Genomic DNA, 26,711 nt, shown 5'->3' on the forward strand with positions numbered 1-26,711 from the left:
AGGATACTGAGGCTGTAAAAAAGTCCAACTAATTTGCTCAGAGTTAAGCATCTAGTAATTGTCAGCCAGGATTTTAAACCAGGCTCAGGCTCATCCCGTTTCAAAATCAAAACCACTACCAAGTGGTGTACTTTTACACACACACACACACATACACACACACACATATCCATTTCCAAGTATACATAAAATTAGGAAATGAATATATATGGGAAAATACAATGTGTGTGTGTTTATATATATTTATAAGCTTTACATATAGTTTTATAGAGCGATATATAAGCTTTAAATCACATATGCATCTATGTATATATGCTATATACAACTATACATAATTTGTATATTTTTTGTATACACACACATACACATGTACACACACAATGTATGACTTAAGTAGCTATACTAATCATGTTCAAGGAGATTAACAAGATTGAGAATTTGGGTAGAAAACTGGAAATCATAAAAATGACCTAACAGATTTTTAAGGAGAATTAAAAAGAAATTCTAGAACTGAAACATGTAATAAGTAAAAATCAATAACACAATGGATGGGTTTAAAATAGATTAGACAAAGCTAAACAGAAAATCAGTAAATCTGAAGATAGTCCAGGAATGTATATTTGGAATGAAGCATGGAAAGACAAAAAGGTGGGAAATAGAGAATTAAAAAAAACAGAAAAGTGGTCTAACATAAATGTATCCCAAAAATTTCAGAGAGAAAAAATGGGGCAGAAGCCATATTTGAAGAGATAATGGCTGAGGATTTTCCTAAATAGATAAAACCACAGTGCAAAACACTAGTTTCAATAACTATCAAATGGCATTATTTAATCCACATTATTTTAAATAGATACGTAGCATATAAGTTTCACTTCTACATACCAATTGCTTTTACACTAAATGAGAGGAATACAGAAAAGTATTTTGCATCCTATTTAACAGGGTTATCAGATGGTAAAATATTTTTAGAGTGTGTGTTAGAAATGCAAACTAAGAATTGCACTCAATTGTGCTTATATTTATTTGGGAGTTCCTACCCAAGTTTATCTTAAGAGGCTTTATTTAATCTGAGCACTTCTGATTTCATATTGAAAGATCTCTGTGGTACTTTCAACCTCACTGTTTTCTTTCATACAAATAATGTGTTTCTCCACTGACTAGGTACGTTTATGCTAATGTTAGGTATGCATTAATAAGCAAAAGTGAAGAGGATTCTCATGAATAGTAATGAAGTAAAGGAGTACTTTGTTATGATGAAGCCGAGAGACAAGGGTGTATGTTGAATGGGTTATAAAGTTTAGTTTCATTAAATTTGGACATGTACATTCTGGAAAACAGTGCTTGTTTCCCTTGTGGCAGCTGCTGAGACAAACATATATTAGAAGCTAGCCAGAGGTGATATGAATGAGTCCAGTTTTGTCCAGATGATGAATATGTGTTCGGAGGGAGAGAGAAGTTTAAAAAAAGGTGATAAATATATTGCAATTCCTTATTCTTAGAGAAAGATCAACAGGTTTTTATGAATACCTAACAGAGTCTGCTTCTCCATTCTGCTTCTGCAGAAAGAGGCTGTGTAGCATGACAACTGGGAAGTCTACTTTTTGCCCTGTGCTTTGGAATTGGCTCTGCACTTACTAGCTTTGGCAAATTACTTGACATTTTAGTAACTTAGACCTCATTTATAAAACTGGGGATGTTAATAAATTACTTGCGATCATTTTTTACTGCTTCATGCAGCCAATATTCATTCAATACTCTGAGAACCAGGGATGCAAAAAGTAAAAATAAAAAAAGCAAAGCCCGAGATTTAATGATGCTTGAAATCTAATTGGTGAGTCAGGAAATGAACAAATAACCAAAGACATTTTCATGAGTAATGGAAATAAATGGCAGTGAAGAAAAACTGAGGTATGTGTGGGGAGATCCTTCCAGATAATGCAATAAAAGAAATTTAAACTAGAGAATTAGATATAAAAATGTTGGAATAAATGAGGAGCTACACAAGGAATGATGGGTAATCAATAGATGAACAGTACCAGGAAGCCACTACCATTCCAAAGATTAGTGGGACAAAGAAAGAGGTATGGTTTGGAGTTACAAGAAACCAATAATGGGAACCAACTAGCAGGAGCTGAACTCACAGGGAGCTTCCATTTGGGGACACAGCAAGCCTGAGGAATGCTGTTTCCAGAGGGAACAGTACCGAACCTTGGAAGACTCATTTTCAGCCACTGATGGAGAAGCATCCTGAAACGATGAGAGGGGAAGAGAATATTCCAGCTTCTCTCCTCTACTCATCCTCAGTATTCGCCAAGTGCTTCCCACTGGTTGAACCAAGCAAGTAGTCAATTTAAAGAAGGATGCTGGGAAGTGTAGTTTTTATGGGAGGATTCAGGAATGGCACTGAGAACAGACAAATGATCTGCGTGGGGACGATGGTGAGGATGGGCTTGGGGGGTGGGGAGGAAAGGGAATTTGAGAGTGGTAACAAGGATATTAACGGTTTTCGCAATATTCTATCATTTAGTGGTTAAGTAGGCAGATTAATTTTTTTGTTATTTTTTAAATGTCAATATGTTATATCAACTCTGCATATAATAAAAGTATTTAATTAATTAATCAAATTAAATAGAACAAAAAGGACAGAAAATGACTATACAGTGAACAAAAAGGCCTCTCTGTGGAAGTATAATGTGACCAGAGACTTCAGTGAAGGAGGGAGCTATGTGGATAGTGAGAGGAAAGGTTTTCCAGGAGAGGAATGGCAAGTTTAACAGCCCAGAGGCCTGAGTGTTCCTGGTACTGAAGGAGGATAACAAGGAGGCAAGTGGAGCAAGGTGGACGGTGCATGGACATGAGGGCAGAGCGGTCTTTGGGAACTATGTCCACGAGGTCCTTGTAGAGCATAATAAGAAGACACTAGATTTTATTCTGAATTTTTCTATATTTGCTAATTACTATGTCCACTACAGAGTATATAGCATATTTGCTATTATTATTAGCTAGAAGGGAGAGAGGTTTCAGATAAAAGAATAAGAGAGGAGAGCAAAGGGGAGAGCAGGAGAGACAAAGGAAGATAATTTTATCATTTTAAAAAAGTCATGTGTGGAATTAAGTGCTATATTTTCTGATATACATGAGTCTATGTCAAGGGGTAAAAACTTTAACTGGAAAACTATAGTATGTATTATCATATACATGTACTTGTGACAGGGATAACACAAGATATTTTTAAAGGGTTGCTCTCTGAGGAAAGAAAGGTAATTTATAAAAAAAAAGTTGTTTGTAGACTAAAAATAACTATAAATATAGAATGCATTTCATCTTTTAATATTACTTTCTCATATAATTTTTGCCAGGTACCAACCACCAATTCCTTTACACCATTTTCTGCACTCAAAGTACACTTAAAAAGTCAAATTTTTGTTTCATTGTGAAAACAGTACTAAAGAAAAAAGGTAGAGAGGAAATTAAATAACAACATACATAATATAAATTATATATACATATATAAATTGTATACTTTATAATTCATATATAATCCATATTTAATGACTATTAATTAATCGAGACAGGTTTTCCAAGAATGAATAAAATCGTTAGCGATGTTTTGGTAAATAAAGCGGAAGGCAGAACATTTTATCTAGAGATAAATGGAGTGAAAATATTTGGCAGTTTTATAAACAATCACCGTATGTATGAAAGATAAAGAAGACTTGATAATATGAATGGGTATATTGATGGCTGCATGGATAAAGAGTATATGTTAGTATACATTTATATTGTAGTATCATAGTTGACTCTCAATTATCATCAAACATCAATATTCTGAATATCTTTAAAATAAACAGGAAAAATGTTGAACCTTAATATAATTAATAGGTACATGTAAATTAAAATAATTTCCCAGTGAATAAGCTCTTTTTCCCACCAATTAGAGGATAACTATTAAAATGTGCTTGATTTTAAGGGAGGTTTATGGATTTTATGACAAGAAAAAATGCTTCGTTGTTAAATAGGTCAATGTTTGAAAATTTAGGACATTCACAATCTTTTCCCCAGTGGATTTTATAGAGACCCAGTAAGAGGTAAACTGAAATCCACTAGAGGGAGCTGATATTATTGTAAAGTTGTATTATCTGATTCCCTTTCAGGAAAATAAACCCTTCGGCAAAAATGACTCTGAAATAAAAGAAAAAAATGGATTTAACTTTTGCTTTATTCAGTTCATTCCACGACCTCACAGAGAAATAAAAATTAAGAAAACTAGGAAAGTGGGGAACGTTTCATGTGTATCACTATACTTATTCTAGAACTATTATGTGGTAAATGCTTTATATATTCACAAAGAGAAGCAATTTAAACATGTGTTTTCCAAGTAATTAAAGTTTTAGTAGAAAACAAACATGTTCTTGTGCTTCTCATAACAAATTTGAGGAAGACATTTTTTGAAGTATTTTTTATCACAATGCCTTAAAATCCAGTTTTACTCTATAATTCTTTGACTGTACATACATACATAGGCATGTATGTGTATGGTGAACCAAAACCTCATTTACTAATGCTTAAAAGTGTTTATAAACCTGTGTAAGGAATTTTTGCCTTAAAAAGGAAACTGTTGATCAGGGATATTTTGGACCAGATACTACGCATTAATATCACAAGAGCAAATTGGTGAGACACAAAAGAGACATGTTGAAAAACTTGCTAGTCATATGGTAGGCTTTTGTATACCTGGTCCCCTCTTATATTTTATCATTAAATGAGAAAAAGAGGATCTTATACAGTTATAGTGAACTGATACTATAATGCAGCCAAAAGAATAGTTTATCCTTTGCTGAGTTTCAGTTGCCACGTGTATTCTACAGCTATAATAATCGGCATATAAATTGATACAAGTATTAGTAAGATGCCCAGCTAAATGTCCTGTACATGAAGCAAACTAACTTTAATGAAAACCCACTAACGTGGCTTCAAATGCTCTGTTATTTCCTTCAGTGTTCAAAATGTTTGATTGCAAAAGTTGCAACCCACCAAAGAAAAGTTATGCCTATGTAAAACATATGCTTATTTGTCCCTCACAGTCATGAAATCATTATGGGGGAGGGAGGGAAATGAAACTATAACACACAGTATATTTTCCAACAATAGCATTTCATTACTTCTTACTACAGTTTGTAGGGAGGGTGGTTCCTTTGATAGAAATTATTCTTTCATGTTAGTTCTTTCTCTTTTCTTGTTAAATAGCTAATTTGGAAAATATCCAAGTTAGCCATTTTAAATATTTTTACTTACTTGTCTGTAGCTCTTTTTCTCTGGCCTGCACATCAGTGAAGACTTGGTTGAAATGATTTGTAAAGGCCACGAAGTCTGCATCCAGGAACATTGGCCCTTGTCCTTTTTCCTTCAGGGCTATGCTTTGAGTTTTTAATCGCTCGATTTGAGGCTGAAGAACTGACAGCCGGTTGACTTCATCCTGTACCATAATTTAGGGTATTAAAATAAGTAACATTTTTCCTTTGTTTACATTTCATTTTTGCAAAGGAAGGTTTTATGAGGCAGTGAGGTAAGCTTAGCTTAATGCTCTTATCAAAAAGTTGGTAAGAAACATCTATGATGGTTTAGGCAAACCTCTAGTATAGGTCATCAATTTAAGAATACCTTGGCTCCATGTGCAATAGATATCATCATACATAAATACCTTTACATTTCTTTGTTTTCTTTTTGTAATTAAATTTCTTGGGGTGACATTGGTTAATAAAATTGGATAGGCTTCAAGTGTACAATTCTTTACATTTCCAATGGCATCATTTAGAACACTAACGGGCATCAATGAGTACGGGTGAAAAGTACCGTGAATGGCCTTATATTCTTTCCATAAATAAAACACGGATGTTCCTCGGCACCCCTCATCTCAAAATTGTGTGCCTTTGCTTCACATTCTAAGTTCATTTCATGAACAGTATTTATTTTTTCCTTAAATTCACTTGTGTAGCATATAAATTACATACCTACATATATTTAAATATATATACACTATGTACATTTAGAAATGTGTATTATATTACATATATTACACATAGATATGTATACATAATCTATGTGACATTAATATATATACACACTCATATCCACGTCTATAATTATCTATCTTTTGTATGGTCATTATTTCTGCTGACTAAATAGGCAATTACCATTGTTTTAAGTAGGGTGACTGTTTGCTCTGCTTTTCTCTTGTTGCCCTGGCATAATTATTAATAGCACTCCTTTCACTTTCAAGAGTACTCTGGTTTGGATGATAAAATCACAGGGACACTCTGCTGTGGCGCCCAATATAGTAGGCACTAGTTACATGTGGCTAGTGAGCAACTGAATTGTGCCTACTCCAAACTGAGATGTGCTGTCATTGTAAAACATACACTGAATGTGGAAGACTTAGTATGAAAATATACACATTCTCAAATAGTTTCAAATATCATTAAATCTCAAAATATTTTGATATTCCAGGTTAATAAGTAAAATGCATTACTGAAATTTCATTTACCTGTTACTCTCTCCATTTTCAATGTCACTCCTAGAACATTTCAAATTACATATGTGACTCAAATTTGTGGCCTGCATTATATTTCTTTTGAACAGTGCTGTTCTTGACATACATGTTTCCATAGTCTTTTGTTTCCAGTGAAGTTGCAATTCATATGTATCATATAAATATATATATATATGTGTGTGTGTGTGTGTATATATATATACATATATATACATATATGTGTGTATATATATATATATACATATATATACATATATGTGTGTGTATATATATATATATATATATATATATATATATAAAAAACTCAAACAAATTTCAAAACGCTCTTTGTAAAATATTATCACCATGGTTCCATACATATAATTTATACTGTGCTACCTTTAGAAAAAAGTACTTCAAGATTGTTTACCATTTAAAATGTACCAAATAGGATAACACAAATTTAAAAAACTGGATCATAAAGCAATTAGAAGGAGGGGAAAATGGAAAGAATTACAGTAATTATGAATTAAATATAACCCTGAGCTTCTTGGAAATCAAAAGGGAACGTTTAAAAAAAAAGTTATTTTTGGATGCATGCACAGTCTTTTGGAGAAAGTAACTTCTGTCTTAGTATCGAATGACATAAATTTATCACATAGATCATAGATCCTTTCATAGTCGCAAGACTACCTAATAGGCAATACCACTTGTTATGAGTGTTAGAAGATACAAAGATAACGTTCAGAGGAATAGTGGTATATGGTTACAACAGTCTGACTTGATTCAGATAGGTTCATTTCTGACAATCAAATTCTTTTGGTAGGTGAAGAAGAGAGAGACATGTAGATAAATGGGGAGGTGACCCATTTCTCCCTTCCATATATAAAGCCTGTCAGTCAAGTTCAAGAAGGTAGGGGAATATCCACTGAGGAAGACTAAGACAAGAGGTAAGAGGTAAATGTCTGTGTTTTTGGATATGGAATTATTGACATGCACTTTGTACACCAGGCTTGCAAATGGCAGCACTGACATCTGCTATGAAACATTCCAGAACCTGATTTACATTTGGCCAGATGGAAGGCTGTCGTCCTTCCCGTTGAGGGGGCTATATAGAGAAGGAGCCCGCAGTACAGCCAAGTGTGTTCTGCAAAACAAAAGGGACTTTGAAACTAATTAAACATTTGGGCAAATGTTCAGTTAAGACCTTCAAGTTCTGAGAGTAAATCACAGGAGAGATCATTTTGATGTGAAATATTTATCATTTAAAATATGTTAACAATTACTCATTATTTCCATAAAAGGGCCTTAGTGTGTGGTTGGTCCTCCAGAGTAAGGCATCTGCCCTAAGTCTGTTTACCCTCTAAAATTACATGTTCATCTGAGGGAAAAACTTTTGTATCTTTCTCAGGAGAGGATTCATGGATTTCTTTTAATTCCCAAATGGCTCTCTAATCTGCAACATATTTAGAATTAGTTCTGGCAAGTAGCAGATTTTGAGCTAAACCTGCACTCTAATCTAAAAAAACAAACAAACAAACAAAAACACCAAATAACAGACTGCATTGATAAACAGGATGGAGGAAATTTTTTAACCTATCATTAATTACAAATAGTATCATTTTAACTGTTGTGTGAATGATACTGAGCTTATCCTGCTAAATATGTATCGAGGTGAGTATCAAATTAATAGAAGTCAACGGGGCAGAGAGAAAGAGTAAGGGGTGATAAAGAGGGGTGGAATTGTGTCATTAGGATTTGAAACTTTGTGGCCGAATGCAGAAAAAAGAAGTCATTTCATTTAGGATGATTTCCCTAACCTCGAGAGAATATTTAAGATACACAACCTCCAGTTATCTCCATTCGCTCCTCTGATAAAGACCAAGGTCCTAACATGCCCCAGCAGCCCTTGCTCTGTCTCCTATATGTCTGTCCATTTGCCTCCATCTTTCACCTTACACCCCTGCCCTTCTATACCCAGACTGCCCATGGGTCTTCTTTCAGATCCTTGATGGTTATTGCTCCCTCCCACTATCTTTCTTCTGTCTGAGGCCTCTTGCCCTGCTGTGCTCTTACTTAATTTTGACTCATCCTAAAAGCCTTAACTGAAATGCACCTGCCTCAAGGAAGCTGCCCTTGGTGGCTCTAAATCGAGGTTTCCCTGTTAAACATTCTCCCAGAACTCTGTACCTGCATTTAAAGCATTTGTCCCATTGGTATTTTTACATCTATTTATTTAATCTTTTACTTAACGTCTTTCTCCCCTACTCTAGGTAAATGCTATGAGGGCAGGATCAATGGATGCTCAATCTAATGCTCACAAAACTGAAGTCACTGCTGCCCTAGTGGGTCCTGAAGGTAGAACCATGGCCCCAGCAGGACTGGAAGGCAGGGCTTCAAGCCAAATAGGATTATTCTCAAGCCTTCAAATCCAGTGGGTTTTGCCTTGCTAGATTTTGGACTTGCTTAGGAACCATCGCCCCTTCCTTCTTCCCTATTTTTCCTCCTTTTAGAATGGGAATGTCTATCCTCTGCCTGTACCACCATCATATTTTGGAAGTACCTAAGTTACCTGGTTTCACAGGTTCACAACAGATTTGTCCTGTCTCAGGACAAATCATACCTTGAGTCTCACCCACATCTGATTCAAATGATATTTCTATGGAACTTTGGCCTTTAAAATTGATGCTGGAATGAGTTCTGACTTTTGGGGTTCCTGGCATATGAGAAGGCCATGCATGGGGGGCAGTATCAGAATGCTATGGATTGAGTTATGTCCCATAAATTTATATGTGAAAGCCCTAATCCACAATGTGACTATATTTGGTGAGTGTACTTTTAGGAAGCAGCTTATGAAGTCGTAAGTGTGGTGTCCTTATCTGATAGGCTTGGTGGCCTTACGAGGAAAAGAAGAAAATTTTGTCTCTCTCCCTCTGTACACATGCAACAAGGAAAGGCAATGTGAGGCCACGGTGAGAAGGCAGCTGTCTGCAAGACAGGAAGAGCGCTCTCAGCAGAAGCTGAGCCCTGCCAGACCTTGATCTTGGAACCTCCCAGACTCGACAACTGTGAGAAAATCAATTTTTGTTGTTCAAGCCACCCAGTCTGTGGTATTTGCAAAGGCAGCCCAAGCCAGCTAATGCACATAGTCTCATTCCTGAACACCTATCTATTTTATGAATGAGTGCATTTTGTAGATGTTCTTATTAATTTCCACATCTGAATCTCAGGAAACAGGTTAAGGTACTATCATCAGATTTTTGTTGCAAGAGATAATGTAGGTAGAGTATTCCACAGATTCACAGACAAAAAAAAACACGTCATGGATTCTATTATTCAATAGCAAAATATTTCTAAATATTGAAATTTCCTTGATTTGTGTATTTACCTAATAAACTAAATGCTTTTCTGTACTACATTCTTTATCCAAAAATATATCCCCTGGGTTTATTTACTTCCTAGTAAAGCTGTAGGTCTAATATTTGAAGACTCATAAAGTCCTTCAATTGTTTTTCTCTTCAAAATAGCTTTGAGTTTCCCATCACTTTCTGGGTTCAATACCACCTCCAAATCAATCAACCCTGTCAACATTCTATCTCCAATCTCCCATTATTTAAACTGTTCTTTCCAAAGTATACAGATTAACCCCCATTTATTGCTTTTTATAGTAAACCCAGCCATCTGTCTATCATTAAGGTTCACGCTGGAAACCTTTTCATCTATCTACCCTCTCATCAATTTCCCACTTCCTATAAAAGGTGTGGAGCACATAGGAACTATGCAAAAAGCTCACGTGATTTACATTATTATATAGCTCTTGTCTTCTTGCAGACATACTCTTTTAATCTCTTTCTCAGGGCCTCTTGTGGCACTTATGTGTTGTTTGTCCCTCCAGAACCACTGTTCACCCTTCTTCTGTGATCCAGGGAGGTGACATTTGTATACTACATCCCCTTGTCTTCTGCCTTCTGATTTTTAGTCCATGGGAAGCCCTGTTCAGATTCTGGAGGCATGGACGAGAGCAAAGCAGGGTGTTTATTTTTCTGGCTCCATTCTTGTGTTGGCACTTGAGCTGGCTCTTAAGGCTACCTTGACAAATGGCATCTGACTCTCTCCTGGGTTTCTGTAACATCTCTCTCCCTGATCTTTTCCATTTTAAGAATAGTAACAGCCTTGACAATGGGTTATTATACTATCTCTTGTGGTTCCTCTATTCTCCAAGCATATTTATAAAATATTTTGGTAAAGAAATCTTCAAGCTATGCTCATTTGAGTGGACTGTCAGTTTTAAAGAGTTTCCTCATATATCTGATTTTACAGTATATCAGTTGCTTGTGTGTGTGAGAATCTCACTTTTTCAACATATGGCTGGGTTTTCCTCTGAACACATGAGCTGTCATAAGAAAGACCTCCAAATTATTGTCTATTTCTTATAGGGTACATGTGATTCCAAAACTGCCTCACCGTTTTGCAAACTGAGAAAAATCAATTAGCTATGGGTAACAAAATACTTTGTGTGTTTTTTTGTTTGGTTGGTTGGTTTTTTGTTGTTGTTGTTTTCAGGATTCAGGCATCCATGTATCACCTATTTAAAACAATTTTCTTTGCTTATATTTGGATCTTTACTATGTTTAACTAAAATCTTTTAAAGGGAGATTTTATCACTAAACAATTTGCTATTCTTCTAGAAACTGCCAAGGAATTCTGATTGCTCGCACTCCAAATATGAGGAAAGATTCTTACCTTACAAATTTTCAACTGGCTTTCAATTGCCGCTGGCTCTGGGGTGGTGGTGGGTTGGGTTTTCAACCAGTTTTCAGCAGTAGTTGTCATCTGCTCCAATTGTTGTAGCTGATTATAGAAAGCGATGATGTTGTTCTGATACTCCAGCCAGTTAAGTCTCTCACTTAGCAATTGGCAGAACTCGGCCCACCGGCTGTTCAGTTGTTCTGAGGCTTGTTTGATGCTGTCAGCATTAACACCCTCTAGAAAGAAAGATTTTGAAAATATATCCATTGAAGCCACAGACTGAAAGACATTATCTAAAAACCAACGTGTTTCAAGTTTAAAAATATTCATCATCTGAGTAATTTCAAATAAATCCTTTATTTACTGATAAAGAAGAAAAAGTAGCAAGATGATTTCTGATTACCGATTGCAAATTATTACAGTTGCATCTTATGAAAAATATGTGTAATAAAATAATAACTAAGAACACATAAGATGTAGACGATTAGAACATATTTAAATAAAAACAAAAATGGTCAAAGCTCTGATGGGGGGGCATGGAAGATTGATCATGGACAAATGACACTTTGGATGTTCCCAAATAAGCATTAAATATCACATGTATTATTAAAATGTACCTCCAAAACCTAACTCAGATTTTCATTTTTTTTAAATGGCGTGGAAATCATTTGAAATGTCATTGTTTGTAATTTTTAAAGGTAAAAGCTATCAAAAATCAGTAATTCTCTGTTTCTGCTACAGAAAGCCAGAAATGGACAGATTGTCTATGGATCCAAAGAAGTGAAACAAGCACTAGGAAAACCAATCTTTCTAATGTATAAAAAGGTTTTCATGTTATTTACATATCATTTACAAATGCGGAAGTTGATCGGCCAGTTGCAAAGCCATCTACAGCACCACTAAAGCAGAAAAAGATCTATCAAGGGCAAAATGGAAACATAAGTACATCATTATCACCTTCAGCCTTCTGGACAACCTATGCACTCAGCAATATGCTACCTTTTAATATATACTATCTTATTTCCATTTTGCCATGTGATATACAATTAATGCCAATCCAAGCATATACTATACTATACATAGCATGAAAGCAACAACATGCAATGCTATGCGTTCAAATATTCACTCTCTCAAGTTAGTTCACAAAGTTTAGATGTTCTTACACACATACATACAGAGGGTGCCAAAAAATGTGTACATATTTTAAGAAAGGGAAACTGCATTAAAATTGTAATACTCAATATACACCAATAACAAAAGATGAATACAAGTCACGTTTGACTTCTGCAATTACAAGAGGTGCTCAAAGTGGTTACCATCAGCCTCCAGACACTTCTGATTACTGCACTGAGCAACGTTGACCAAAATGTCCACTTGTATATATATTTTTGGCACTCCCAATATATATTAGTTTATATAGTAACTTCCTTAATAAATTACATTGCATTAAAATATTAAATATGGTATGTATTTTAAAAAATAGCAATGTAGCACTGATAACTTTCTTATATTTTTGAAATGCTGAATATTTGAATGTTTCTTATCCCAAAATATATCCATCCACACACATCTCAAAAGGGATCATAAACTCACTATTAGATTCTTCCTCTACATGAAAATACCTAAGTGGTAAGGTGATTTAGTGAAGGCCAAGTTGTCTAGGAGAACCTACTGTTACGAATATTCATTCATTTTTCTATATTTTTTCGTAATATGATTTAGTTAATAGGAAGTTACTGAAGTCTGCAGACCATCTCTAAGAAACATAAGGCTTGTGGTTTTGCTAACTCACACATGCTCTACATTCTTTTCAAAGACTAAAAAATATGAATTTGAATTCAACAACTGTATTATTTTACCCTCTCTTACTTTCCTCTGCTCTGATATTCTAATTTTCACTTTGTTGTAATTATGTTATGCTGCCAAACCATATCTCTCAATTCATTTGCAACTCAGCTCTCATTTCAAAGTTTAACAGTACCCAAGATGACACTGGAGAAAAGAAACTGCAAATATTACTGGCAACCAGCTTTTCCTCCTTCTTTGGCTGATATAGTTAAAAAGAAATAATTGAAAAAATAAAGTGTAAAAAGATAATATATGCATGTCTCCATATATACAGCTATAAGAGGCAGCACGTGATTTACAGGATCTAAATATTCTCCTAACACCCCCCTAATAGTTAAGGAAGCAATTGATCCTACTGAGACATCTGGAGGTGTTGTGGGATATAGAGTTTGCGATCATTTGTTTTTCATCAATGACCAAGAACTGTGCTAAAATGTTTTGGGGTGCCACTAAGTAATTAACTGTAGTTGTAAAAAGATAGTGTCTGTTATAAGGTCTAAGAGAAGAACCAAAACTCCAGTCATACAGGCACTAAGTTTGAGGAAAAATATTACAATAAAATGCTAATGTGATTGTTGGGAAATGAAATAATTTAAAAATACAAAGGAGAGAAATTCTAAATTATGTTAGATGATGACTCGAAAACGTACCATGCATCTAAATGATCCCAAGTTTAGGAGAAAGATTTTTAGCATATGTTAAACTTGAATAAGCACTTAGAAAAAGGTCGTCCATGGTAGTTCAAGTCCAAGATAGGCAAATCAGAGATGCTAAAATAAATTAAAGGGACTGCTGCTGGAATGAGTATTATTTAACATTTATCTAAATGATATGGGAATACAGAAAACAATATATCACTGTACTTGAAAGAGGTCAACCATATGAAGACCCCTAAGCATTTGGAAAAATAAAATTGTAATTTAATGTTCAATATGAATAACATATGTTAATTTAATCAGCAAAATATAAATCAAACTATAATGAAGTACCAAAAGGTTCTGTGGTATCTATTAAAATCCAGGGATAGAATTTAATAATTCCTTGTTGATTATTATCCAAACTATCAGCTTAATATGTTGTGCCAAAAAAATGTGCAGATACTAAACATCACTGTAAAAGAAATTAAAATAAATGAGAAAAGTGAATTTTGTACAAATTCTCTATGAAATCCACAATACTCTCTATTTATTAGCATATTGATTTTTCTAATTGAATAAAGGCAATTAAAATATAGTAATAGGTAAAAGAAGGATCTCCGTATTAGGATAAATGGTGAAGGCAGGCAGAAGGGTCTAGAAGTTCACAAAAAGAGCTCTGGTAATAGGTAGATCTGAATTCAAATTTGACTTCCTTTACTAGATGGGTGAATTGGAGTCAGTTATTTTATCTCATTGGGTCTTATTTTTCTCATCCATGAAATGATTGTAAAATAGAAATGAACTCATAGGATACCTATGAGGATTCTGAATTAATATATGTGAAGTAGTTACACAATGTCTCAAATATACCAGGAAACCAATAAATAATAGTCAATGTTAATATAAGGAAATGAAAAAGAACATGTAGGAAACAAGAAAAGAGACCAGATCTTTCAAATGTTGAAATTAGGCGGAAAGGGGTCATTTAATGACAGGAAGAGGTCATTTATAAAAAACTAATGATTGATATTTTTAAAGTTAGTGCTAATTTCATATGATATGGCACTAATATGGGATACAAAAAGTGTACGTATAATTTTTTAATTATATCAACCAGTAATGAATTCATAGCAGTTTACTAGGAAATCTTGAAATAATTGGTAATACATCTATAATCATTTAAAATTAAAGTTATAAAAGACACCCATGCCAAAAATTAGAAACAGAAATTTCTAATTGTCACTGGCAAAGACATAATGTTGACTCCAGATAATCAGACATCTTATTATGAAGGATTTGTACGTGTAAATATTGCATTAATTCATGTGTGGATATGCTTCCTGCTCAACTAGAGTATAACCTGTCCTAAATTATAAACCCCTCTAAGAAAAATGGCTTCACTGACAGTATCTGATAGAATTCTCAGCTTAGAGTAGGTACAGAATAAACACACTGTACTTGTAAACTCACCCAACACAAAATCAATAGCTTATTTCATACAAATACAAACATTAGGGGAGCAATATCCACAGACACAAAAAGCCAAACACAAACACACACACACAGTCTCTCTTGCTTCAAGTTGGCTTTAAAATACTTGGGCAAGGGATCAAAAGCACTGTCACATGTCACATTACTTAATGTATATCTCTTAAATTAAAATTATACATGCCATTACTTAAGCATCATGAATTAAATAGCCATCTATTATCCAGTACCACTGGTGATATTATGAGAATGTTCCCTAAAATTTTTGTAGAATAAAAATGAGTACTAAGTGTTTCCCAAGCAAATACTCACATATGAATAATTTTACTATTATATAATTGTTTTATGTGTATTTCATAGAATTATATGCTCCTTAACTCAACTGAAAATTTTAAGTTCTATGACAGTTTGTAAGTGTAAATATCTGCAAAGTTTTAAGTATCAATTATTTGAGCATCTGGTTTACTAAATTTTTGTTAGCTACTTAAGAATACAAACAGTAACTCACCAAGCATTATGAACAATACTTATGGAAACCATTTTGTAGCAGCACATTAAAATCTCAGGGATAATGGATCATAATCCATTCACATCTCATATTCTAAACAACCCCTGAAATAGTCTATGAATAAATATATTGCACCCAGAGGAAATGGATCATTACTTGAAGTGCATCCATTAATTTTACTACTTGTGTACAGTGCATAACAGACTGTTAGAATAATTTTAATTGTGCACCACCTTCCATGCAAGTTACTTCAGAACTGCCACTTAAAGTAAAGTATTCCTCACCAAATATATTCATCATTAGCCATGAAACCAGGGTAGAATAATGCAAAACCTGTGTTTTCAGAGCTCTTGAATTAGAAGGATATTTGCAATGAAAACTTAAAGTTGAGAATAAATAGTCTCCAATGTTGTTGCATATTAAGTGAGGGTCATTACAAATTCATTTGACATTCAATTTAACAGTCTAAAATATAGTAGAAATTATTCATAGCCCATGAAAATAAGGTTTGAGTATTATAGACTCAATCCTAGAGGTTTCTATGACCACACTAACTTTTATACAACAGCTACATTATGTTTTTTAAAATAATACCTTTTAAAAATAATACCTTTTAAAAATAAATACAAGACACATACCCGTAGCAAATATAATCCATAGATTTACTAATATAACTCTTTTTACATTATGTTATTTACAAACATCATTGAATTCTAGGAGAAAAAAGTCAGATTCCAACTTATATTTGTTTTCGTGACTAATTTCCTACAACAGTGACTACTATAAACTCCTTTCACACACACACACACACACACACACACACACACACACACACACACACAGTCTCTTCCTTTGCAGATTAGAGTTAAATGGGAAAAATGTGTCTGTCAATTAACAACATTTATTAAGTGTGAACTCTGTGTAGACCATTATCCCATGTGTCCCATGGAAAAATAGGAGACATAAATCAAATTGCCCAGAACTGACGAAAGAGTGAGAGAAGAAGAAATGGGTGCAACTGTGGAAAGCTACTCATTCACAATGGAGGGGCTGGATGACTGCAAATAGTACTTACTATTTCCATGCCCCATTGATACACAGACCAATTGCAGACTCTCTTCCCATTAAAATATATAATTGCCACTGAAAATCCTTTGCAATAATGTGAAGCGAAGATAATGAGTGCTTGGCTATGAGCGGAGCCAAACTGACTATAATCCCTGCTCTTGACCATCTGACAAAATTTTATGGCCCAAACTCAAATGACATCATTCACGTGAAGTACTGAATGAGCTACAAACCAAAATACTAAAAATACAGTTACCTCTTTAACGTAGATAAGAGGGGCTCTGGTCTGTGTGTTATCAGTCTGTGCTATTTAATTACCATCCTTAGCAAACTTACTATTAGGTATCACCTTAAACACTATAATCTAACATGGACAGGATGATAGTTTTGAGATGTTCTTTTAGTCTAATATACTAATAATTACTATTTTTATTTAAATGTTTCCTTAATGTGATTGTATTCAGGATTTTAATTAACACACGGAAAACTACAATTATAAATTGAAAGTGAAGCACAATTTAATATAGAAACACCACTAACCCTATTAGGTAATTATGTTACAGTGTCTCCTCTGGAAATTGTAATGAAAGCTTTTACAGCTTAAAAGAGGGGGAATTGAGGTATGCTTATACATGTTTTCAAATTACTATTTTGATATAATTATTTTTGGTAATTTCAATATTAATAAAGGAAAACAATTCATCTAAACCAGGTTTTTTGTTATATCTGACTGACAGGAGAATATACGTAAATGCAAACACATTATTTTACAAAAAGGATTAAGAATAACTCTAATCCTAAACAGATAAAAACACAGTAAGCATATGTTTAGGCATAAAAATGTTCTGGATTGTCCTGAAATCCCATAATCCCACGCACACACTAAAATGCTTTTGCTTTGAAGCAAGCAGATCAGTTAAGAACTATCCAATGTAAAATTTTAGGAAATCAGGAATCATTAATTAATAATCAATAGTACTGATATAGTAACAAGATTCTTTGTCATATTTAGTTGCTAAAGTTTTCTAAAATTTAATTATTTTATACTATTTTGGGCTTAAATAAAGAAATATAAAAATAAACCTTAAAGAGTTTTACCTGTATCCTTTTTAAAAAATAAAATAAACAGAAAATTGGAAATTTCCCTTCTCGGTGTAACACAGCTACAGGAAACATAATAAGATCACTAGGTACCCAATCTAGTCTCCCACTTACGCTCATTACAGTTCTATGAACTGAACAATTTCTTGAGACTAAAAAGAGGTTCTCTCTACCATCCAACATTCTACCAAACTGCTCCCCATACTTATCCAATCAATTGATGTTGAGTTAGGAACAGCAAATTAATGTTAGTTTAAAAATATAGTTAAGAAATAGGTAAATCAGTTAAAAATTACAAGTAAGTTCTATTTACAAACACCAGACATATGTTTTTCAGTTAACACTTTCTCTGTTAGTAGCATTGCAGACCATCTTTATTAGCTCTTAAAATCATGAGGATCACTTAACGCTCTTCTAAAAGAACCTGGATATCCATAAGAAAAATGTTCATGTATAGGTTTAAAGTATGCAAATATTTTATACAACCTCCTTTTTTTGGTTTAAGAAAATATTCCAAATAAATTAATAAGAATCTCTTACTGAATCTTTGCATATTCTTCAAATATAAATCATTCTACTGGAAAATTCACAATTAAATTCAGAATATAGTTAATAAAATTCACATTTTATTGTATATTAATTGTATTTTAATATTCTGCATATAATTCTTTGCATTTGATAAGTGCCACAAAATGAAAATTATCTTAAAATTGACTATAACTTTTATGTGACTCTGCAAAACTGAACATGTGTTACAAGAAATAGTGTTTCCAGGACATACACTGATTTTTAACAAAAGTGCAACATCAAATGAAAATCACGTCTACGTTTCCATCATGGTAATCTCTGCACTTTTAACACTCTTAAGACCCCTCCTAACTACCTGTTTCTCCACACCTTAAATTCTCTCAAGAAAGTTCCTTGGCTATTCAGGGTCTTTTGTGATTCCACACAATTCTCGTGACTTTTTGTTCTATTTCTTTTAAAAACTGCCATTGGGATTTTGATGGGGAATGAACTTTCTGAGTTAAATTTATACTACAAAACAACAATAACCAAAACAGCATGGTACTGGCAGAGAAACAGACACACAGACAAATGGAATAAAATTGAAAACCCAGAAATAAACCCACATGTATATGGACAGATAATTTTGGGCAAAGGAGTCAAAAACATACAATGGAGAAAAGCCTCTCCAAAAACTGGTGCTGGGAAAATTGGAAAGCCACAGACAACAGAATGAAACTAGACTGCTATCTGTCACCATTTACCAAAATTAACTCAAAATTGATCAAAGACCTAAACATAAGACATGAAACAATAAGCTGCAAAGGAGAAAGCATAGGTACTAAACTTATAAACCGTGGGTTCAGAGGGTATTTTATGAATTTGACCTCAAAGACAAGGGAAGTAAAAGTAAAAATAAATGAATGGGATTATATCAAACCAAAAAGCTTCTGCACACCAAAGAATACATCGACAAAACAAAGAGGCAACCAGCTGAATGGGAGAAGATATTTCCAAACAACACCTCTAATAAGGGGCTAATATCCAAAATATATAAAGAACTTGTACAACTCAAAAACAAATAAATAAACAATCCAATTTTTTAAAAAAAATGGGCAGAGGACCTGAGCCGACACTCTTGCTAAGATGACATATAAATGGTCAACAGATATATGAAAAAATGCTCAAATTCACTATTAGGGAAATGCGAATCAAAACCACAGTGAGATATCACCTCACCCCAGTCAGAATGACTATCATCAACAAGACAAATAGTAACAAGTGTTGGAGAGGCTGTGGAGAAAAAGGAACCCTCATATACTGTTGGTGGGAATGCAGACTGGTGCAACCACTATGGAAAACAGTATAGGGAGGTTTCTCAAAAAAATTTAGAATAGAATTACCATATGACCAGCAATCCCTCTTCTGAGTATCTACCCAAAAAGTCTGAAAACACTGATCTGTAAAGATATATGTGCTTCAATGTTCACTGCAGCATTATTCACAGTGGCCAAGACATAGAAACAACCAAAGTCCTTTGATAGATGACTGGATAAAGAAGATGTGGTACATATACACAATGGAATACTACTCTGCCATAAGGAAAGATGAAATACTGACATGTGCGACAACATGGATGGATCTTGAAATAATCATGCTAACCAAAACCAGTCAGACAGAAAAAGTTGAGAACCATATGACTGCACCCATATGTGGCATATAAAACTGAAAGCAACAAATGAATAAGACAAACAAACAAAAACTCATAGACACAGACAACAGTTTAGTGGTTACCAGAGGGTAAGGGGTGGTGGGGGTGGCAGAAGAGGGTAAGGGGGATCAAATATATGGTTACAGAAGGAGAACTGACACTGGGTGGTGAACACACAATGCAATATATAGATGATGTATTATAGAAATGCACACTTGAAACCCATATAATTTTACTAAGCAATGTCACCCCAATATATTTAATAAAAAATACTTATATAAAAGAAAAAGAAATTGCCTTTGGGACTAACACATTTTGTTTTCTGTATTTCTTAAGTGGTGCTAAAAATTCATTCTTTCACTAGGTATTTCAAAATGGCCAAAAGTGATTTGGAAATATGTCTGAGGTACCATTTGGGGTCAAAACTGATGTAAAATATAAGTGCTGAGGAATTTTTCTTTTTGCATGTCTTAGAATTTCATTCTGAAAGAAAATTGAAAAGAAGAGTTCAAAAACTATTGCAGATATTTTAGAAAAGTGCTCTAATCTCATGGTAAATTATTGTAAGTAGAAAATTCAATTTTCTATGTATGTACGTATACTTATAAAACAGTTCGTAAAATGCTTTCTTTAAAATACAATAGCAATAGCTGTACTCAGGCTTTTCTTCATACAGATTTTTACACTATGAATATGTTAAATGATATCACAGAAAAACATACAGAAAATGTATATGTATTTGTATTACTTGCATAATATTATAACATTGTACAAGAATGATTTGCCTTTATCTTAATTTGAGAACAAGATGTGTAGTTAGAAGGAATAGGCGTTTATATAAGATCTTAAACAAAGTATCAGGAGTCAGCTCTCATTTTCCTTTCTATAAATAAAAGGACAAGAATATATGTGTTCTATATGGTTATGAGTTTTATTACAACTCCAGGCCAAATTTTGGAAAGAAAATTCTGGGCTTGTAAATTAAGAGCTTTAGTGAGCTAACTGTTGGGAAACCTGGTTTAGAGAAACCTCAGTTTGCCTTTCAGCTTCCTGAGCCACACCAGTAAACTCCAGTTTCTGGCTCTATGCTAGTGGAGCTATCACAAATTAGGGTTAGGGTTCCCTCTGAAATATATCTGGAGAGGTACTCCAGGCACTTATTGTGTGCCTGGTTTTACCCACAATTTGCACAAATAATCACATAAACTATTATGCATCTTGTTCTATGTAGGACCACAAAAAATAATAGGACAAAAAGAAGTTAGAATCATTGAGTCTTCTTTTTAGTAATTATGCACATTGTTTGATTGAATGGAGCAGCAGAGCTGTGCTCTAGTTAGCCTCAATTGGAGCCTAAACACGTATCAGTTAGACTGTATCTTCACTGGCATAATTAAGAAGCTTTAAATTTCATCAATATAGTCAACCAATGAAAAACGTCTCAAATCAAACCCTTACCTCATACTGCTCTTTGCTTTCCACACAAGTTCACATTTTCCTTGAGGAGCATTATTATTTTCTGATCAAAATTACCAATGTAATTATCTCAATTTCTGCCTTAATTTTGCTTTGCTAAATAGAATGTAACCAGTTAATTAATATTTATTAAGGACTTAGTATACATCCTGATTTTTCTTCATTCAGTCAGAGCAATGAGAGCAATAATCTAGAAAATGATATTATCACTAATCATATGATTGTTTTTATCCCGTATGTAGATTCAACTATCAAAAAAAGGAAAATCATTCCCTTATTTCCACATTTTAACTGTTTTTTTAGCAATTCAGCATAAGCTCCTATCAGATGATCCGAGGTAAGGTATGCTTGATATGATTATAAAATGAGACAATTTTAAAGTATAAATTTTACATTAGCTTATAAAAATGAAACAGTGATAATGTAGGTCCTAGGGAGAAATTATGTAACAGCTACAAGAAAAAAATTTAGATCATATAATTTTCTTTAACATGAATATGCTGTTGTCAAACTCATCAGTTAAACCACCCAGCAAAATGCATCTAAACAACAACCTTTTAGTATTTTGCATTGACTATATATCCATTCACTTCTAACCCAATTCTCAGCTGTCATATTTGCTTGTTTTTGTTTCTAATCAAATACAGCCTTGGGGCTAATTAGAAGAAGAAAATAAATTGATTTCCTAAGAAGATCACTGAACTTTTTAATGCCAACATGGCAATTAAGGCAAACAATAACTTGTACATAGAATTCAAGCCCCAGAATGTAGGCAAGTTCTGGAAAAAGCTGACATGCACTACAAAAACATTAGTTACATTTGGTTATAACAATTTTGTAAACATATCCAATGAAAAAAATGAAAATAAAATCTTTCTGGAAACAGCATTATCGCTTATTTTCATAAATTACTTATATCTGGAAATGAACACAGTAGTAGAACAATGACAATTTGAAATAAGTTTGTTCACAATTGATGTCAATAACATGTTTTGTTCAGACAGCTTTTGAGGCACTAAACGTTAACAAAGATTAATTTTAACTAACTCTTAAAAAGAAAAAAAAAAAGGGCAGCCAGATGGTTCAGTTGTTTAGAGCGCAAGCTCTCACCAACAGGGTTGCCGGTTCGATTCCCACATGGGCCAGTGAGCTGCGCCCTCCACAACTAGATTGAAGACAACAAGCTGCTGCTGAGCTTCCAGAGGGGCGGCCGGATGGCTCATTTGGTTAGAGCACGGCTCTCAACAACAAGGTTGCCATATGGGATGGTGGGCTGTGCCCCCTGCAATTGAAAACGGTGACTGGACTTGGAGCTGAGCTGCGCCCTCTACAACTAGATTGAAGGACAATGACTTGGAGGTGATGGGCCCTGGAGAAACACACTGTTCCCCAATATTCCCCAGTAAATTTAAAATAAAAATCTTAAAAAAGAAACTTTTTGCTAGCTTTGTACTTTTCACCTCACTCAAAAAAAGTTAAAAAAATAAAAGTTCCCGATAGGAGATATTCTTTTAAATGAGTGAAAAAAATGAAAAGCAACATACAAAATGTCACATATATTATTAGCAAACAGGTATACTAATGAAACATTCCACATAATTTTAGTCTGTTTGGAAAAATATATTGCAGGAATTATTTAAAATCAGATTATAATCACATTACATACATTATATATGATTGCTTACATTTGCAATTATTTCTGCAAATCTTGTTTTTTTAAATTGTTTGGACAAATGCTAGCAGGATTTGCCTTAAAATTAATTTCACCACCACAGATTGGTGCCATATTCTACCACACCCCATTTTCTTCTATTGGACTCAAAGTTGAATTTCCTCTAATAATTTGCTTAGCATTAAGAAAGAACAATAAAAAGCTTACAAACCCACTTTCATTGAAATTTGCATTCAGGAAGTGCTTGTCTGATATAATTCAGCTGATAAATATGAACCTATGTGTTTATCAAATCCCTAAGAAGATTATCTAAATCAAGTCTGTGTAATTACCATTCACCATCTGTTCCACCAGGGCCTGAGCTGATCGGCTGGCATCTTGTAGTTTTCTGAACTTCTCAGCTTTTTCTCGCTCTATGGCCTGCAGCATGACAGCAAAGGTATGTATTTTAGTACAAGGATTATGAAGCTACACAGTAATTATAACTTTGACTTGCCCTTTCAAGCCTTAAGATATTTCACTCTGTCACCTCATCATGGGAATCTAAAGATTTGTTCTCAACTTTCTCGAAACTAAAAGCATCAAAATGGCAATGAAAACACAATCCATTTTCATACCAAATTGCTACTATTTTTAATAAGATTTCTACTATTAACTTTTTTTACATAATAGTTTCGGTTGCACTGTAATGGAAGACTGCAAAAAAAAAGAACCAGCAAAGGTAAATTATAACTAACAATGAAAGGATAAAGTATCCGATTATTAAAATGGAATTTATATTTTAACTATATATCCCTATAACAAAAGTATATATTCTAAAACAAAAATCAAATAGAAAATCCAGTAAGTATATACAACAGGAAAAAGTATACTGGCATGACTAATTTAGAAAAATAGAAAAAAAACACAGTTATCTAAATACAATATGGTGGGTTAATTGTTCTCTCTAAAATGTTAAAATGCTCCTATTTCAAGGTAAAATGGATTTAGTTTCAAAATTTTTCTAAATTCCTTTGTTCATTTCTCCCCACCAGAGTTAACTTTTGCACAATAAAACACAATTATTTAAATTAACAAAAACCAGAATTTGATACTGTTGAGTTTAGCTAATAATGTCTTTACAGAGATCTAAATTTGAAACCATGATTCAGCACTATATTCCTAGAGTCACTAAAAAGATGTGGCTGTAACAATATATATGTCCTAAAACAGAACTACCCACAGAAAAAGAAAGCTCTACTACATTTAATATTTAGTAAGAGCAAAGGTTCCATGGTTAAATAATCCAAAGATTTCACTTGCATTTGTAGAATAAGCTATTCTACATCAGACTAGTTTTCAAAACGTTATTTAGATCAACAGGCATTTAAAAAACTACCGTGTTTCCCCAAAAATAAGACCTAGCCGGACCATCAGCTCTAATGCGTCTTTTGGAGCAAAAATTAATATAAGAACCAGTATTGTATTATATTATATTATATTATATTATATTATATTATATTATATTATATTACATTACATTATATTATATAGACCCAGTCTTGTATTAAAATAAGACCGGGTCTTATATTAATTTTTGCTCCAAAAGATGCATTAGAGCTGATGGTCCGGCTAGGTCTTATTTTCACGGACACATGGCATTCCACAGTATAATACTACAGTACGGTAGGGATAACATATAATAGATACATGCAGACTCTGCAGAGAGTTTTTCAGTAGAACTGTGGAAATACTCTGTCTGTACTGGCTAATACAGTAGCCACTAGCCCGATGTCGGTACCTAGCACACGAAACATGGCAAGTGTGATTGAGAAAATTAATTTTTAATTTAATTTATTTAAATTTAAAAAGCCCTGTGTGTTAAGTGCCAATTGTAATTGTACAGTGCCGATCTAGTGTCCTCCTTTTGAAAGCAAATAAAGACAGACAGAGTAATCAACATAGACAGGTAGGTAGGTAGATAGGTAGATAGATGATGGATGGATGGATGGATGGATGGATAGATAACATGGCCAAATCAGAAAGACTTCCAGAGAAATAAGTAATCATTTAGATTAGACTATTTCCCAAGCACACCAAATGATGGGAACACTCATAAAATAATCCACACATTTTTAAATATTTCAAAAGATTCTCCATTTGAAGAATTACCATAATTGAATAAGCTTTTTAAAAGTTTCATGAACTAGGATTATTGGATTCAAGGATTATTGGATAAAAGAGCTGATAGACAGTAGACTATATCCAATCAGGGAAAAGTATAATATACAATATACTAACTAAATTTAGCAGAATAAATGAAGAGTGAAATAAAACACTATAAAATGATAATCTTTTTTAAAGTACTTATAACTTAGCTGGAAAATATACATTTTACATTATATTTTCAAAGGCAGCAATTGAAAACTGAGATTCATCTCATCAGTAGGGAAACTCCAAAGGTAATGGACTCATTTTAATATCTTGTATTCTACTTGAATATACAATGTGATATATAGATGATGTATTACAGAATTGTACACTTGAAACTTTTGTAATTTTACTAACCACTGTCATCCCAATAAATTTAATTAAAAATAAAAAAAAGGAAATTTTCAAAGCACACATATTGTGGTGTTTGGGGATTATAGGTACCCAGGATCCCATACCAATTAGCAGGTGAAACTTCTAGATTATCTTGAAAGTCATTTTCACACAGATATTATTGAACTGTAAACACAAACATGCTGACAACCATGGAAGGTTCTAATCTGATAGTTGAACTAACAAGTCCATAAAAATAAAGGAGTCCACGAAAATAAAGTAGCCACAACATCTTATTTAAGAACCTAGGAAAAACTCCCAAATTCACATTATCTCAACTCTCAACTTCTATTTTCTAAATTCTCTGTCCTTATCAGCTTATTAGCACATGTGTTTTCCAATACTTTAACTTTATTCTCCATTAAAAGGTAAATTCTATTTGTAAAGAACTCTAGGCACTTTAGAAAAAAATAAGCATATTCTAACTAAATATACAATATTCACAAATATCAAGAGCTACAGCAGGATTTGGAGTGTCCCAAATTTGCACTATATCAATCAACCAATCAATCAATCAATCAATCAATGAGACAGAGGAAAAGAAAAAAATATACTACAACAAAACAACAATAAGAACAATGACAAAAACTGCTGTTCTTTGAGTTAGTTTTAGACTTAACCTTTCCTATCAAAGTGGTTTCTATTTTATCCACATTGAGTTTTTTTTTTAACAGGAAATTACATAAAGAGTAGAATCAGAACACCACATTATCTTCATAAATGATGAAAATAAATTAACAATGGGCCTCTAAATGTCATGATCATCTCTTTATTCTACTTATTTAATGGAATAATCCATCAGTGTTACTAACAGAAAGACAAACTTATCATTG

At 33.4% G+C, this 26,711-nt stretch overlaps 1 protein-coding gene across 8 annotated transcripts in view; it reads right to left on the minus strand.

Moving 5' to 3' along the window:
• Positions 1-26,711, minus strand: part of DMD (dystrophin) — a 2,125,071-nt gene that overhangs the window by 1,322,633 nt on the left and 775,727 nt on the right. For all 8 annotated transcript variants that reach the window (XM_074323908.1, XM_074323912.1, XM_074323913.1 and 5 more), the window contains exons 19-21: positions 23,628-23,715; positions 11,273-11,514; positions 5,296-5,476 (exon numbers count right to left, since the gene is read on the minus strand). In XM_074323908.1, coding sequence (XP_074180009.1) covers positions 5,296-5,476; positions 11,273-11,514; positions 23,628-23,715 — 511 coding nt within the window. The remainder of the gene's footprint in view (positions 1-5,295; positions 5,477-11,272; positions 11,515-23,627; positions 23,716-26,711) is intronic.

This window comes from Rhinolophus sinicus, chromosome X (genome assembly GCF_036562045.2).
Source record: "Rhinolophus sinicus isolate RSC01 chromosome X, ASM3656204v1, whole genome shotgun sequence".
Classification (NCBI taxonomy): Eukaryota; Metazoa; Chordata; class Mammalia; order Chiroptera; family Rhinolophidae; genus Rhinolophus; species Rhinolophus sinicus.